The following is a 15560-nucleotide window of genomic DNA, read 5'->3' as shown; positions in this document are numbered from 1 at the left end:
TTTTTTTTTTAAATCATTTTATTGGGGGCTTGTACAACTCTTATCAAATCTTTATGGGAACAGCGATACTCATCTTTCTCCCATGCAATGGTTGATTAGTTTGAACCTCTGACCTTGAGGCTAACAGTCCACCATCAGACACCATAATCAGTCCTTCTAGACTGTCATGAATGACCTTGAATAACTTATAATAGTGTCCAAGCCTGTGTTCCTTTGGTTATGACCTGAGGACCGCGGTGGATTATTTTTGTTGTTAGGCGTAGGGCTTCTAAGTGACAAAGTAAAGCTGCGCCAGGGAATGTTTTTAGGGTGCAATCTGTATGGCATTATGTTGGAGGTCTTTCCTCCCTTGAAGTTGAAGGTGGGTTCTACCTGCTAACATTTTTATTAGCAGATGAGTACTTAAGTAAATTAAGTAATGCTAAAATTTTATTCAGTTCTAAATTTCATAATATATCTCATTTAATTATGTGAGATTTATGTGGAAATAGTACTTTATATCATGGTACAGTTGTCAAAGAAAAAGACATTATTTTTTCCCTTTATACTTTTATCTTAACTCTTTGAAAGGGGAATACAATGAGACTCATTTATAAAAAAGGACTATCATACAAAGGGTTATCTATAGAATATTGCATGCAATTTTGAGGAGTTTACAACTTCATGGACAATATCCCTTAGAAAATATTCTTTGCTTTATATTCAATTTATTAGTCTACATTAGTATTGTGATCTATTCACAATACTATCATGTGTGAGACTGTTTTTACTTTACAAAATATATTGTCCTTTAAGAACCAACATTGAAGTCTGAGGCATCACTAAGAGTAAATCTGCTTTATATGTAACTGATTTATTTGGTCAACCTGTGTAATGAAAATCACTTCCTAAAATAAAGCTATATACAACTTTTATAGAGTACTTATCACATGAAGAGAGTATTAACCTGAGTGAATTGAATGATGGATGAGCAAAACTAAGGGAAAAGGGAATCTTCAGGGTAAAGTGATTTTATGTATTTGATGAAAACAAACAGAACATTACCATCCTGTATATTTATAAATATCAAGAAACTGAAAACCCGAGGCACGTTGTTATGTAAATGGAAAAGAATATTAGGTTTGTTAGATCGGCATAATCTTAAGTAATAAAATTTTGTTCATTGACTATTATCAAATAAAAATGTCAGGTTTTTTTTAAGTAAAGTCTGAAGGACAGAACAGATTGACAATCCAAGTTATTTTAAGAGTGTTTCCATATTCGTTTGTTAACCTGCTGTCAAGAAAAAGAGTTGTTTGAATTAAGTTTCTGAATGAAAAGTTATAGATTCAAGAGAGATCCAACTGTCATCTTTTTTTAAGATCTGTTCTTTACTTGGCAACTTCAAAATTTTCTGATTTACCTTGAATTTCCCATTTTAAATTGCATGTATCACATTAGGCTAGATATTGCTGGCATTTCAGGCTGCCCAATGTCAAAACAGCTATTTTCATTTCATAAGGAAATAAATTTTAAGTATTGTAGTTCAGTGGCAAAACTATACTTTTCAAATGACTGTACTTCATATGTGTATTCAATGAAAAGTTTTTCACTAACATTTTTATCAATCATAATCTTCAGTATTTTAATGTAACAAAGGAAAGAATCTTTCCTGCCACGACTTTCTATGATTCTACATTTTAAATCCATTTCATTGACTTTTGTATCTGCCTTTATAAATAAGCATCAGAAAAATTCCTCAGATCTTCAATATGAAATATGGAATTCTTGTTTGTATTGCATCAAGCTTTCACCAGAAAGACTGTGTGATTTACTGTCTGACAGCTTTGTTGATGATTCCTGTGTGGTGAAATTCAATCTTGGTTCTTTTATTATTTTTTTTTGTGGTTTTATTAGAGAGCTAACCTTTTCTTCAGAGAAAATAAGCAGGTATGACTATATGACAACCAGGATTTAATGGGTGTAATCATTAAGGGAAAAGCTATTTGACAGTCACTTTTCATTTTTTAATCACAATTTGAGCTCGTTTATTTGAGTAATAACATGTTGTGCTATTTATCCAGTTGTTATTACAATACACAATTAGAATTCAAGTAGCATTTGTATTTCCATTTGTATTAGCACTTATTTTTACATTAAATGTTACATAGTGCCTTATATAGAAACTAGAATGCTACTTGGAATGGAAGCTTGGGAAACTTCACCTCACCTACTTTGGACAGGTAATCAAGAACACCAATCCATAGCAAAGGGCCTCACGGATGTTAGCGTTAGCACAATGAAGGAAACCCTCAATGAGATGGATTGACATAAAAGACACAATCGTGGGTTCAAACATCAAAGATCATGGAGATGGTGTGTGACTTGGTGACATTTCATTCTGTTATGCATGGCAGTAGCAGGAGTTGGTGCCGTGCATAACAGCAAAATAGTGTAAAAAGTGAATAAATAAATAAAAATATTTACAAGAGTAAGTCAAAAAGTATCACTGCTAGGGTTCCAGTTGGTACATCTGTGGGTTCATTTCAAAGAAAGAGTGTTTCAGCATTTCTCTGTGATCAGTGGGTGGATGCAGACACCTTCTCTCAGTGAAACATTTGTCCTCGTCTTCTTAGGGTGTCTTCCAAGAAAGGCCAATTAAAACAGTGGCTCTTGTAGGGGTCCACGGGGTCTGCTAAATTCCAGGCTGAGATTTCAGCTCAAACGTGTATGGCAACTGCTTTTGGGGGTTCTAAAATGACAATCTTGATAGATTTCTTGAAGGATTCAAGACACACATGAGGACTTGTGAAGCAATTTTACAATATTTTCAAAGTGCATTGGTGAGAAAAAGGTCAGCAACATTTTCTGAGGAAATTGTTTCCGTCAGAACAATGCACTTGCTCATTCTTGGAGAGTTTCAAGGGCTATCCTATAAGCAATTTTTTTTTGGGGGGGGGACACGGGAAACTTTACCCTATACACCCTCAAACCCTGATCTTAATGCTTCAGATTTCTTTTAAATACTGAAACTCAAAGAATATTTCAAAGTCCCTCAAGAATGCAAGACTATTTTGACATGTTGTGAATAAAAGAATACGGGATTGTGAGAATGGTGGTAAGACAAAACGAACACAGGAGTCTATGGCTGAGGTTGTAGTTTTGTTGTTAGGTGCCACTGAGATAAATCTGACTCACACCGATCCTGTGGACAACAGAACGACTGTCCATCCCTGCACCGTCTTCACTTTTGTTCTTATATTCGAGCCTATTGTTGCAGCCACTGTGTCAATCCATCCCGTTAAAAAGCGTCCTCTTTTTCAATGCCCCTCTCCTTTACCAAGGCCTGATGTATTTCCCCCGGGACTGGTCTCTCATGGCAACATTTCCAGAATAAGTGAGATAAAGTCTCACATCCTTGCCCCTAAGAAGAGTTCTGGCTGTACTTCTTCCAAGATAGATGTTTTCTTCTCCTCCTCCTCCTTATTCTTTTAAAAATCATTTTATTGGGGCTCTTACAGCTCTTATAACATTCCATACATCACTTGTTTCAAGCATATTTGTACATATGTTGCCATCACCATTTTCTCAACATTTACTTTCTATTTGAGCCCTTGGTATCACCTTCCCTTTTTACCTCCCTACCCCCTTCCCACCCTCCTGACCCCTTGATAAATGATAAATGATTATTATTTTCATATCTTACATTGACAACTGTCTCCCTTCGCCCACGTTTCTGTTGATCATCAGTTTGCCCTTCCTTTGGCAGTCCATGTTACTCTCAATATTCTCTGCCAGCACAGTTGAAATGGATTGATTTCTTTGAGTTCTTCTTTATCCAGTGTCCAACGATCACATGCATATGAAGTACTTGAAAATATTACGGCTTGAGTCAGACAGGTCTTAGAGCTGAAAGGACATCTTTGCTTTTCAACACTTTAAAGAGGTCTTGTGCAGCAGATTTAACCAATACTCTGTGTTATTTGATCTTTTGACTTCTGCTTCCATGGAATTGACTGCTTCCATGGAAATTTCATGGAAAGTAGATCCAAGTAAGACAATATCCTTGACAACTTCCATCTTGTCTCCATGGATCATAGATAAGGGGTAGAGTGATGGAAACACCCTCTTCAGAGATGTACAGACTTAGATAGAGAATAGGTTGAGAAACAATTGCTGACTATTTTGAATACATTTCCATTATTCTGTAGCAATACTTTTATAGTTAACTCTCTCTCCATTATATATATATATATTATTGCATTCTTGCCTTCTTTACAATTTTATTCACATATATAAAACTACTAAACAATAAAATTGCTTTGTTTTCAAGATGTATTAGATTTCTCATCTTTTTATTTTTTTCACAATTAGGCTAAGATTTATTGGTGATCAGGAAGAATTCTAGACACAGTAAAAACAACTGGAAAATCCTTATGTAATTCTTGTTTCCTTTAAGTTTACATCCCAGTGAAAATAGGCACATAAGCATTCTTTTCACATATGCCAGGTGGTAACTTTTTTCCTCCCAAAAGACCAACTTATTTGTGTCTTCAAACTGACTGACAAGCACACTTAACTTTCCACTAAAAAACAGTGGCAGATGGTCTGTAAACACTGATCACTTTGGACGTTTTCAACAATTTCACAGTTATTAGATGGGAAGTCTGCACATCAGAAGTCCCTTGGAAGGGAAAGGAAGAGACAGCGTGGACAGTTGTGTGGAAGATAGTATCATAATTCAAAGTGAGCAAAATAAACTGGAAAAACTGTCAGAGCAAACAGAATAGACTTCAAGAAAGACAAGTGAACCCAAGACACCTGAGAGCTAAGTTTGCATGTAAAAGGAGAAAGACAAATTCTGTGCACATGTTTAATTAAGCATCTAACCACTGTTTGTAAGCTTTTTTTCGCCTTTTCAAGAGTCAGTATCACCTTTTCAAGAGGATAATTGAAATGCTTAAATATAAGTGTGGACTATATGAATCACATAACAGTACTCACATAGGAAAACTGGACATACTTTGGCTAGGCAGTAGAAAAAAATTACCATCTGTGTTCAGTCTCTAACTTCTGAGGTGCAGTGAAAAAGCATCATGAAGACTTAGTGATTTTGTCTATCAGGTGAATCAATTACTCATATGCATCGCTATTTTAAACTAGCAAGGCCATCAACTTCACCCATAACTTTGTACTCTGCAAGACATTAATCATCAAATTCCATCTCATTTGTTCCTGTTGCTGAATCCCTCACTGTTTTTAGAACTAAATTTAGTCCAGTGACAGTAATTATATTGATTACAATTAAGGCATGGGATAAAAGTGGTTGACAATAAAGAAGCAACTTAATTTTAAATAATTTGGGGGGGGCGGGTTGTGCTTGTGTTTTGTTTTGTTGTTGTTTTTAATAGGAAGGAAGCCCTTATTACTGAAGATTAAGTGGAAAATGTATTCATTTTAAATTATTTTTGTCTAAGTTTACATAACAATAATGCCAAGAGTAGTTAGTGCATCTCCAATTTTGAGTGGCTAGTATTTATAATGGATACAGATAAGTAACTAATTTGGCACTCCAGAATTCATTCAGCAATTTACCAAAGCCACAGAGCACTAACTGAATAGTGTCCCTTTTAGCCATGATTACTGAATGTTTAGGTGTTTAAATATGTGACTACTAGCCGAAAGGGCCAAAACGCTGTCTGTTCCTGGAAAGATTTGCAGCCTCGGAAAATCTATAAAGGGTCACTATGAGTAGGCAAGGGGTTGAGTTGAGTTAAGAGAGACGTTGATGGTTTGAATTTACCCAGAGATCCCTTGGAATATAGGGCGAGTGATTTGCTTCTGAAAGTTCACAGCCTTGATAAGGCTGTGCAGTAGTTCTTTTCTGCACATTCAGGGTCACTTTGACCTAGAACTATTTCAACATCAACTAGCAAAAATAACCAAGGCAGGTTACAACATAGCACTTAACTATATACTGATCGTATTTCTGCTGTTATTACTAGCCTTGCCATTTAACATGAACATGATGATTAATAAAATGAACTTTAAATTGCACTTCCCCTAGATCAGTAATTTTAACTGTAAATGCACTTTAATTTTTCCAGAAAATAAATTCTCTGGGAAATATACAATTAGTTATTATTATAACCAATATGAAACATTCTTTTTACTGTGTCATGAACTGTTTGTGCTATAAAATTCTTCTCTTTAAACAAATTGAAAGCTAAGCATAGTCAACTGTGATTATGTTCAATTTTTCTCAACTTATGTGCTTTCTTATCCTAAACCATAGATCATTTTCTTTTAAATCAGTATAGGGGAAACATTTGTATTAAACCAGCAAAAGTGGGAACCCATAATGGGTGGAAACATGTCAAATAAAGAAAATACAATTATTTTGTTTACTTCCGATAGCAATAGAAAAGTAGTGACTGCACTCTGTCAACGGTAGAAGTTGTTAAAGACCTGGAAGAGTATGGTAGCCCATTGAGAATTCTTATTTATTGAAGCTCTTCAAAGCAGGGGGAAATGGAGCAGGCGATCTGCATCCCATTGTTTGTCTTCCAACTAGTTCAAAAGTAAACTGAGCTCACTGCCATCGAGTTGATGCTGACTCAGAGAGACCCTGTAGGGCAGGGTAGAACTGCCCCGTTAGTGTCTGAGACTGGAACTATTTCTGGGAGTAGAAAACCTTGCCTTTCTCCCAGGAAGCAGCTGGTGGTTTGAAACTGACCTTTTCATTGTAACCACGAGGACACTAGAACATGTAGTCATATGACGAAGGTGACGAGATACAGATAAAAGCCTTGACCATAAAGACCTTCCCTCTTACTTGATCTTTGAGGGAGTATAAATAATTTTAGGAGTTACTGTTATCTTTGTATGGTTCATTTCATATTGCTTACATTGCTTATTTCATAAAGTTCTTTTTGTATCTCTTACAACTATAATGGCCTTTTTTAGCCCTTTCTAAGAGTCATTTTAGAAAGAAATTATATGAAGAGACTTTTGAGTTTGTTTACATTTTTAAGTTTTCCTTTTCACTTGACTGATAAATGCTAGGTACCCGGTACAACTTATAAGTAATTTGTTAAAAAGAAAGAAGAAATTGTGCTGATCAAATCTTATCTGTAATGGTTCATCTTAGCTTTGTAAAACATCATCAGTATAAATTTCAAAGATGTACCCCATCCTTCCATTTTATATCTGGAAAGCACTATGTTGGGTTTAGGTGCCATCGATTGAGTTCCTAATCACAGCAATCCTATAAACAACAGGATGAATCACAGGCTACGTGTGCACCATCTTCTCAATTATTGCTTTGTTTGAGTCCATTGTTGCAATCACTATGCCATTCTATCTCGTTGGGATTCTCACAGCCCCTCCCAACACACACACACACACACACACACACTTTAAATTTTGGTATGACACCATTTTCCAGGGTCTTTCCTAATAATATGCCCAAAGTATGTGAGGTAAGACTAGCTATCCTTGCTTCTAAGGTGCATTCTGGATAGACCTTCTAAGACAGATCCGTTTGTTCTTCTGGCGGTCCATGGTACTTTCAATATTCTTTGCAAACATTACAATTCAAATGCACTCATTCTTCGATGGTCCTTCTTAGTCACCATCCAATTTGATGTTCATACAAGGCCATTGAAATACCATTGATTGCGGCAGGCACATCTTATCTTCAACGTGTCTGTTATTCTCTAGTGCTTTAAAGAAGTCTTGTGAAACAGATCTGCCTAATATAACACGTCCTTTGGTTTCTTGACTTCTGCTTCCATATGTGTTGGTTGTGACTCCAAGTAAAATGAAATCCTTGACAATTTCAAAATTTCCTCCATTCAACGCAGTATTTATTGTCTGTTGGCCCGGTTGTGAGCATTTTGGTTTTCTTTGCACCGAATTGCAATCCATGCTGGCAGTTGTAGTCTTTGATTTCCATCAGCAAGTACTTGAAGGCCTCCTTGTTTTCAGCAACAGAGTTTGTGTCCTCTCTATATCACAGGGTTGTTAATAAGTGTTCCTCCAATCCCAGTGCCATCTTGTAATGTCCAGTTTCTTAGATTATTTGCTCAATATTCAGATTGAGTAAGTATGGTGAAAGATACAACCCTGATGCATACATGTCCTGTTTTGAAACCGTGCAGTCTATCCTTGTTCTGTTCCAACAGCGACCACTTGGTCTATGTATAGGACCCACTGAAGTACAATTGAAGTGTTCTTGAATTCCCATTCTTCACAATGTTTTGTATAATTTGTTATGATCAACACAGTTAAATGTCTGCATATTCAATACAATGCAAGTAAATAGGTCTTTGGTATAAGGAAACATTATTAGCATACTGTTTTAGCTTTACTTTATAATTTTCATATGTAAACTCTATTATTATTCATCCCATGTAACATATGCACCACAAAGAGCTTGCTGGTACAGTGGGTAAGCATGCAGCTGCTAAGCCACCAGCTGCGTGTCTGCTGTTTTCTAGGATAAAATTCCTGGCAATATACGGGCACATAGATTACAGTTTACGAAACTATGGAGCAGTTCTATTCTGTGACAAGTGTACCCATGAGCTGGAATTGACTGATCAGCAAAGAACATCCTCATTTTAAGATAAACTGAAGATCTACCACTGCACTGCACACACACACGCACACACACACACACACACACAAGAATACCTTAAATGCCTGTCCAGCATCAGCAGCACACATTCATTGAGCACTTAGGGAGAAAATGGCTGTGTTAGTTCTGTGCAGGAGGCGAATACTCAGCTCTTCCCTGCAGGAACTGACACTCTCCAGCTTGAGTTGCACCTTAAAGTGCCCAAGAGATCTAGAAAATAAGCTTGTTTTGTTTCTATATTCGGTTAAGTCTTGATTGCCCCTTAAATCAACAATTCACTTCCTCGACTTTTTTTTGTTCGTTGGATAACAAAGAATCGTAATTTAGGAAAGATTAGAATACGATGGTTAAATTCTCCCTTCTTTCCTTCCTTCTGTCTTTCCCTTCTCCTTCCTTCCTTTATCTTGTTAACATTCCCGGCCCATGGCTAATATTTTTGTGTTCTTAAATTAACACATATTATATTTTAAAAAATCATATTAGATTTTCATACAGATTTGAAAGTAATGCAAAGGGATTATGTACCCTTTACTTAATTTTTCTCAATAATAGTATCTTATAAAACTATATTCTTATAGGTATAAGGCATTGATGTCATCCATCAATCATGTTCACATATTTTCACTTTATTTTTCATCAGTTTTATTTTTTGATTTCATCTAATCTGTAGAAATCTTTTACAGGAGTAGGTTGTTTCAACCTCACTACCAGCTAGTCGATTCCAACTCACAGTTATCCTACAAGACGGGGTGGAACTGCCTGTGTGTGTTTCAAAGTCTGTAATTCTTTATAGGAATAGAAAGCCCTATATTTCTTCTAGAGTGGTGGATGGATTTGAACTGCTTACCTTGAGCTCAGCCTAGAAACGCATAGCCCCTGATGCCACCAAGTGCTTCACAGCCAGTAGGTCCATGTAAATATTACTAGGATAAAAATACAGTATATTTTCATCACTACAGAATTGTCCTTTGATTATCATTCACTTTTTGCCTCATCATTAATGTCCAACCAAATAATCCAATTTATTTTCATTCTCTATATATGTACATCATCATCCTTATATATATTTAAGTATCTAAATTATATATATTTATACATAAATATATATTTGATTTCAAGAATATGATCTTTAAATGGAATCGTACACTACATTAGTATTTGAGATTCACGAGTTTCCCTCAGTATAATCCTCAAGAGTCTTATCTAGGATATTAATTGTATGAGAAGTTCATTGTTTAAGATTGCTTTGTAGAACCCCATGGTCTGGATATATCACAATTTGTTTTATCATTTACCTGTTGAAGGATATCTGTTTATTTCCAGTTTGGGGTCATTACAAATAATTGTGTTATGAGCATTCATGCGCAAATTTTTCTGTGAGTACAAGTGACCATTTCTCTGTGATTAGAAACCAAGGGTACAATCTGTGGGTGAGGTATTATTTGAATGCCTAGTTTTTTCAGAAACTGCTAAAATATGTTTCATTGTCAACTACTTTACATTGTATGAGGGATTCAGTTTCTCTGTGTCCTTGTCAGTATTTGATTATACGAATTTAAAATATTAGTATTACTTCAGATGTGCGGTGGCATCTCATTTTGGTTTTAACTCATATTTCCCTCATGGTTGGTAGCACAGTTTTTCTTGTGCTTATTTGCCACTTGTAGAGCCTCATTAGTGAAATATAAGTTCATGTTTTTGCCCACTTTCTAATTGGGTTGTTTCTTTGATTTTACTATTGACTTTCAAAAGTTCTTTATATATTCGACATATTAATCTTTTGTGGGATTATAAATGTTTGTAAATGTGTCCGCAACTATTTTTCCTAGTTCATACCTTGTGTGTGTATGTGTGTGTGTTTGTGTGTAGATATACATATAGGTTTTCAAATATTGAAATACCTGTTTGTTCAATCTGACTATCCCTGCACATTTTTATTCCATTTTCTTGTCCCCAGCCCTTTCTTTATCAGCTAACATGAACAAACAGTTCTACATCTGTCATACATATTCAAGTTATCTTTAGTCAAACTCTCCTTCGGACTCTTTTCTTCTTGGCCACATGGTGCTGGAGGATGGGAGGTTACTGACGGTGTGTTAGAATCCAAGTGCTTGTTTCCAACGAGATGGAAACATTAAACTTTGTCACTTTGCTGTGACACATTCCAAACCACCAGCTGGAAAATGGAAAAATGCAATTGTATATATTGCTTGATGCCATGAGATGAATATTTATTTATAATAATTAAAATATCATTAATGATTATTTTATCAGATTTATAAATTCACCAAATTAGTATACTTACAATAGTGTACTAATAAACATGGTTGCATTTCATTTCAATTTAAATAATTTATCTTCATAGATCTTTAAGAAATGTCCAATTTTTCTGTTGTGTCGATACCTGCTATCCAAATGAGTGTTCTATCATAAATGTTGCATTTACTATTATTTTTTTATTTTTTTATTATCATTTAAAACAGCCCTATAGTTTCTTTGAATGAGGGAATATTTCATTTAATTTTCACTTTTCTTTCTGAAAATTTAAACTTTTTTGTTTTGTTTGTTTTTTGGCTTTTGTGTTTGTTTGTTTTGGCTACTAGATTTTGCACGATATTTTTAACAAGCATGGGAATATACTCTAGCTTACACCTTGGGAAAGAGAACACTTTAAATGTAGCTTAATTGACACTGTAAATCATTTTCTTTCTTTCCCATGGACTCAGATATGTGCATTGTTGGAAACGTGTGCTTTAGCAGCATATGTTTTTGAGTCTAATTAGCTGCCTGCCTGTAATCAGGACTATATCAACTGTTGTCATTCTAAATGTTTCCTTTCATTTTTTTAAGCACATTTGCCTGATTGACCTTTTTTTCTCTGTCTTTCTATGGGGCTGCTCCAGGAGCCATGGCTAATCATCTTATAAGCAATGCTCTGCTTCGTCCGCATGGTACTAACAATCCCTATAATACATTGCTTGGGGAACCGGCGGTCTGTAACAACCCTTCTGTCAGCATGTACAACGCACAAGGTGTGCTGGAGTTTATCTTAAATTTTTCAAGTGAGAGTCCCATTTTATGTAGCTTTTATGGGCACATTCTTTTTTCTTTTTCCCGTTCTTTTGCCTTTTCTTTATTTTGGAAGCAGACACACAGACTCTTTCCATTCCACCTCTCTCGGTGCTTTTGTTTTCCATTTTCCTTGGGCTTTTCTCCTTAGAGAGAAATGGATTCTTTCAGAAAACAGTATTCATTAAGAGACATTTGTGTTTTGTTTTTCTCAAATGTTATGAAATGTATTGTGGTTTGTCAATAATGTTTTGTCATTGGTTTGTGGTTATATTAAATGCATAGATATTTATTTTAAGAAATGTATCCTTTGCCTAAGGTAAGTGTGATAAAGGAAGATTTGAATCAATAGTCATAATATAATATAAATAAGAAGAAATCTTGTGTTATACTCTGATGTGCACTCTGAGCTCAAAGCCTCACTTCTGATGGACATTTTTAGATCAAATATAGGACAAATCATACTGAAGGAAGCAGTGAAGGAAAGAGCAGTGGCCCGGTCCACAGCAGCTTGGGTTCTACTTGACCTCTGTCTTTGCCATGAGCTGGCTCAGGCAAATTACTAACTTCCTTCCATTACTGTGGCTACCTGTTAAAAACAAAGCCACTGAATAAGGTGCCTCTCCCTATCTTCCAGTTCTAAATTAATATCAAGAACTTAAAACGTGTATCTCAAGTCAATAAATATAAATGTCTTTAAAGCCACTTAAAATGTGAAGTCGTTTGATCTTGTCTAAGAATAATAGTTTGTTAGAGGGACAGGGAATTTAAAACGTTAGAAAAGACACCATAGAGAAAATGTATTTTTACAGGAGTTTTACAGGAGAAGAGAAATCAGAGTCAGTGATCTTCTTATTTCATGACAAATTAAAAATAATTACTAGAGCAAAGAAACCTGCAATGTTTCTTTAGTTTGACGTTGTTAAGGCTTTTTTCCTTTTTTCCAGGAATTTTGACTCAAATTTTATTATTGCGGGGGAATCTGTTTCTTCATTGCTATTATTTTGGACAGAGGCAAAGATCAGAGGTAGGAGTGCATCCAATCACTGGCGTTATAAATGCACTGTTCCCGAAAAGTACATTTGTTGCAAGATGGCCATCAGGTGTCTAAAATCATCTGAGCTTCTACGGTAGCACCTGGCTAGATATAAAAGAGGCTTTTTGAATTATTTCAAAAATGTTAACGTCAACAATTAGAAATTACCCCAGTCAGGAATATAATCAAGCTGTCAGTCGGACAAAATAATTCAATAACTGTGCAATGTCATCAAAGTTTTTAGGGTCTACAGGTTTAAAAATAGTAGCATTTTAAAAGTAAAAATGCAGCTTCCCATACCACGCAAGACTTCTCGGGTTCAAACTGATGATACTTTTGTCAGCCTGTGCTTTTTCATTCCCTCTGATGGTGCCCTTCCCATCCCAGGATTTGGTACCTTCTGTTGGTGGGCACCTCATTAGGTGATAATGTTTCCCTTCCGCCGATAGTGTAGCTTTGCGCCCTACGTGAAATAGAGCAAAGAATTCGTCTGCTTCTTATAGTAAACCATTTCCCCAGCCAAACAACTTCAGTGCCTTCAATATGAGTGCTTCATTGTGATTACCCCTCTCTAAATTGCCTTTCATTTTCCAGTGCCCCTTTTTCATGGTAGCACTCAGTGAAGTCTGTTACACAATGCAATAGCTGTGTTTTGGAGGAACAATTTAGTACATCTTGTTAAGGCTTTTAGGAAAGCTAGTTTAGGCGCTTGTTTGGTTTTTCTCGATTTTCTTTAAGTCAAGTAAGAGGAAATTTTGTCATTCATAAGTATTTCAAAGTGCTCCGACCTAGTATTTTGCTTTGAATTATGTTAAAGGAAGACTTGGCTTCATATCAGCAAATCAAATCAATTCTACGTTATTTAGCTGACACCAAAAAAGATGTTGATCATTGCTTTAAAATAAGTAATGAATTTAGATAATTTTGTTTGGCTTATTTTTCCATTTGATTTTAATATGTAATTTCTTATATATTGAAAAAATAACTATTATAAATATATATTTTCCCTAAGCTGTGTCTGGATTCTAATCTCACTTGACTTTTATTAGTGTCCTACATTAGGACATTTTTGTAAGAATGGAACACTCAAAAACACTTGAAATTTCACCTTGAAATTCTAACAATGCAAATATTAGAATAATATTATGTGGATACTAAGTTTCATTTCAGTGGAATCCAATATCAGATATTGCTAGTAAGGTTTTAAATAAAATACTCAGGTTTTTACCACAGTAATTCAATAAACTCTACTAACTAATAAACTATTTTTCTTAAAATTAAAATAACAATTTCATGATTTTTTTTCAGAGTTAGAAGTGGAATTATTCACTCATCTTGTGCTTCAGTTTAAAGATTTTAAGAGACTTTGGTAATGCTCAAAGTAATTATTTTTCCACTGACAAAAATAAAACTTGGTGATTGTCATATTGCTGCTAAACTTATGCTTTGAGATGAAAGCACTCATATTCTGACTGGCAAGGTGAAATCTTACAGGAAATATAGGGGCTCGCTGTGTTCTGCAGTGGCTCACGTCCACTTACCACTGGTTCTGTTCTGTGGCCCCTCTAACTCGGTTGCAAGGATGCCTTCCAGACAGAAGCATTCAAATGGGAAGTGTCCCTTCTTGTTTATAATGCCCTTATTAAAAATAGGTAAAGATGTGTTTATAGTGTTATGGTACCATGCAGACTTAGCAGTAAGGACAGATAATACAATTCATTACACTGTGTTAAGATTTATCTTTGGAGAAATTGTAAAATGCCATGCATCATAGTTTGGACCATTATGTTCTACTTAGTTTTGCATAGTTCATTTTTTTGCAAGAAAAATATCATTATTAATAAACCTGTCAACAAAAAATAATATAGGGAGGAAGTTACAATTTTACGGAAAGAATGTATTTTTTAAAGTCACTTAATTTGGTTCTAAAATTTTAATAAAAGGCATATAGCTACGGATAAAGGAAAGAATGCATTATAGTCAGCACAAATAAAGGATCATAGGGTTTATAATGAACATTTGGCTTTGCCTTCAAAGCCTAAGTCAGATATGAAGAGGAAAAAGCTGTAGTTCACAGAGAAGATTTAGAAAGATTGATCCGTGTTCTACCACAATAAACAGGGTGGCATTAGATAAACCTTATCTTCTGTTAGCTGCAATTTCATTGTCTTGGAAAGAGGAAATTGAACCTCGGTGATCTCTTAAGTGCTTCCCAGAAGGCTCTAAAATTTGTTCATTTAAGGGAGGAACCACGATAAGCCTACAAATGATTTCCATCTGTTGATATAATCATTTAACTGTTTTCTTCTAGTTCTTATCCTAAAGAATTTTCAAACTTTGCATTTTGAAATGTGTTGGTTTTCTCACTAAGAACCAAATAAAATTAAAAATACAAAATTTGTCATTTTAAAGTTGAGATTAAAACACTAACATGTTGGAATTCATAAAGTCATCTGGCCTAAGGAACTTAGTGTTTTTGTTTTAAATTTTTTGGATATTTTACCCTTTCTGTAAATGAAATCAGCAAGAACAGTTATTTTTTGAACTGACATATAAGGAAATATGAATTTTCTTTAAAAAAAATACTGGGATTATTTTAAAAGTATCAACTCTCAAAGTGTTTTATTTGGGCTTTGAAATGTGTTTGTTCTGGTTCAGCCATGGACGTGGAAGCAGCACCAGAGGAGACTGAAATGTTTAAAATTGGAGGAAACCAGAACTGTAATCAATATGGGGAAAATTATGATGAAAGCCCAGCTAAAAAGTGTATCTCCCTCGTAAAAAAGAAGTGAAATATTCATATGGCACAGCAATTAATCTCCTGTTCATTAGGTT

The 15560-nt window shown here is 35.0% G+C and overlaps 1 protein-coding gene across 1 annotated transcript in view; it reads left to right on the top strand.

The window, feature by feature from the left end:
- The window catches only part of ADGRL3 (adhesion G protein-coupled receptor L3), a 251646-nt gene that overhangs the window by 227843 nt on the left and 8243 nt on the right, over positions 1-15560 (top strand). Inside the window, exon 19 of the mRNA XM_045284067.1 lies at positions 11524-11652. Within this exon, the coding sequence (XP_045140002.1) occupies positions 11524-11652 (129 nt within the window). The remainder of the gene's footprint in view (positions 1-11523; positions 11653-15560) is intronic.

This window comes from Echinops telfairi, unplaced genomic scaffold, assembly GCF_000313985.2.
Source record: "Echinops telfairi isolate 266 unplaced genomic scaffold, ASM31398v2 ScPeMD7_7468;HRSCAF=8506_0, whole genome shotgun sequence".
NCBI lineage: Eukaryota > Metazoa > Chordata > Mammalia > Afrosoricida > Tenrecidae > Echinops > Echinops telfairi.
Note: the sequence above shows the minus strand (reverse complement) of the source record. Positions and strands in the feature narration are given on the sequence as shown.